This window comes from Corapipo altera, unplaced genomic scaffold (assembly GCF_003945725.1).
Source record: "Corapipo altera isolate COAL_440 unplaced genomic scaffold, ASM394572v1 60518, whole genome shotgun sequence".
Taxonomy (NCBI): domain Eukaryota; kingdom Metazoa; phylum Chordata; class Aves; order Passeriformes; family Pipridae; genus Corapipo; species Corapipo altera.
In genome coordinates this window covers 1-1,958 of record NW_020889768.1, presented here as the reverse complement: position 1 = coordinate 1,958, position 1,958 = coordinate 1, and the positions used below count along the sequence as shown (strand labels likewise).

Genomic DNA, 1,958 nt, shown 5'->3' with positions numbered 1-1,958 from the left:
AACCCCAGACAATGTGGGCCCAGCGTCCTGCAGATAATTTCAAGGCGCCTGCGCAGCCATTGCCCGGAGAGGCGTCGCCTGGCGCTCCGAGGCCTGCTGGTGATCAGCAAGGCTCCCGCAATGGTGAGCAGGGGGCAGGGGCTGAAGCCGGGACAGCAGCGTGGGGCTGTGCAAGGCAGTAGCTTGGCCTTGGCTGGCCTTTGGCAGCTGTGACAGCTGCTCCCAGCTCTCCTCCTCCCCGTCCAGCTGCCCAACTCCTTTGGGACGCGCCTTTGGCCTCTGGGCCCCGCGGCAGCAGCATGGGGCTGCACCACAGCATTGTGTTCCACACAGGCTAAGAGCATCTGGAGCCTGAATGAAAGCCTCCTGGAACTACTGCAGGATGCAGACAGAGACGCGGTTCAGATGACTCTCTCTGCGTTCATCAACGTGCTGGGCTTGAAAATCATTCAAATATCCAACCCCACTGCCCTGAAGTTGCTTGAGGCGCTGCGACCACTCTTTGACAACGTAAGGCTCTGTGCCCCTCATCGTGGGCACTGAGTGCTGCCAGGAAACTTTGGGCCCAGTGCCTTTTCAGGCCTGTGCCCTGGTGGGCCTGGAGAAGCCAGTACTGAGGTCTTTTCCTCTTCCTTTGCACCAGGAGCACAGCCAGCTGCAGCAGCTCTCCATGCTCCTCTTCCGGGAGGTGCTGGAAGCGACAGAGAGAAGCAAGAGCCTAAAGCCACATGTGTACCTGAGGCTGGTGCCACTCTACTTCAACTGGCAGGATGAGAACCAGTGTGTGGCAGAGGTGAGGACTCGTGGGCTCCGGTGTCCCCATGGCAGGAGGCTGCTGTGCCTCCTGCCCTGGCCCATGGTTGCCTGCAGCCTCCTCCTGCCCTTGGCGCAGGGATGCGGGTGCTGTGCCCTGGGCTGCGGTGCCATGGCCCGCTCTCTGTTGCTGTGCAGGCCTCTCGGAGAGCACTGTTTGGTGCAGCCAGGTTCCTGAAGTGGAGGGACCTTGAGCACTTGGTGACCACGGAGCAGCCGTGGAGGTTTCCCGAGTGCCTGGTAAGGACGGCCCCAAAGCCCCAGCCCCTGGCTCCCCGGGAGCACCCAGCCCTCTGCTCCCCCCAAACCCGGTCCCAGCGGCTGCTGGACGGGCCTCAGGGCTCTGCAGGCAGGGGAGCCCCGTGCTGGGGGCAGGGAGCGCCCGGCCAAGGGGCAGAGCCTGAGCCTAGCCTTCCCTCCGTGCCCTGGCGCTTTTGCAGCTGGAAAAGGACAGGAGCCGAGTGGGCCAGTACGTGCGCCAGGCCCTGCCGTACCTGGAGAGCCCAGAGGAGCCCCTGCGAAAGCTGGCCATCAAGTTTCTGGGTGAGCCACAAGCCCAGGGTCCCTCCCTGCCCCGCTGCAGCTCGGCCCCAGCCCCGGCTGCTGCAGTGGCAGCAGGATGCGGCCCAGGGCATGTGGAGCCCCGAGTGGCCTGGCGCCTGCTGCCGCCCTGTGCTAGCCCAGCCCTGGGCGTCCCCATGCAGGAAGGCCCCGGGCTCAGCCCTGCCAGGCCAGGAGGCCGTGTGGCCAGGCTGGTAGTGCTGCTGCGGGGGACCTGTGCCTCTGAGGCCCTGACAGGTTCTGTGTTCCCAGGGATCGCTGCCAGGTCCATGAAGCAGGAGCAGCCAGAGCTGCAGCTCATCTGCCAAGGTGAGCGAGAGCACTTTCCAGGTCATCCCCTTGGGCCCTGCTCCCTCCTGGCCATGGCAAGAGCTGGCTGGGATGGCCCTGTCAGGAGGGGCTTCTCACGTCCCCACACCCCTGGCCTCTCACCTTGGCTCTCTTCCTTTCTCTTCCAGCCCTTCAAAGCATAACTGATGACAGCCCTGCCGTCTCAAACCTGGCCGTTGAAACGCTCCACATCATAAGAGCTGTACGGAGAACTCCATTCTTCCCATTCTGGTAGTCTCCGTTGCTGCTTCTTC

The 1,958-nt window shown here is 63.8% G+C and overlaps 1 protein-coding gene across 1 annotated transcript; it reads left to right on the top strand.

Annotated features, from left to right (window-relative positions):
- The first annotated feature begins 6 nt into the window (after positions 1-6).
- Positions 7-1,946, top strand: LOC113942287 (maestro heat-like repeat-containing protein family member 7). The gene is made up of 7 exons (XM_027633416.1): positions 7-123; positions 334-510; positions 644-793; positions 952-1,053; positions 1,254-1,356; positions 1,627-1,683; positions 1,833-1,946. Exons 1-7 carry the CDS (start codon positions 121-123, stop codon positions 1,937-1,939), a joined length of 699 nt encoding a protein of 232 aa, XP_027489217.1. The 5' UTR covers positions 7-120; the 3' UTR covers positions 1,940-1,946.
- Positions 1,947-1,958: the final 12 nt, after the last annotated feature.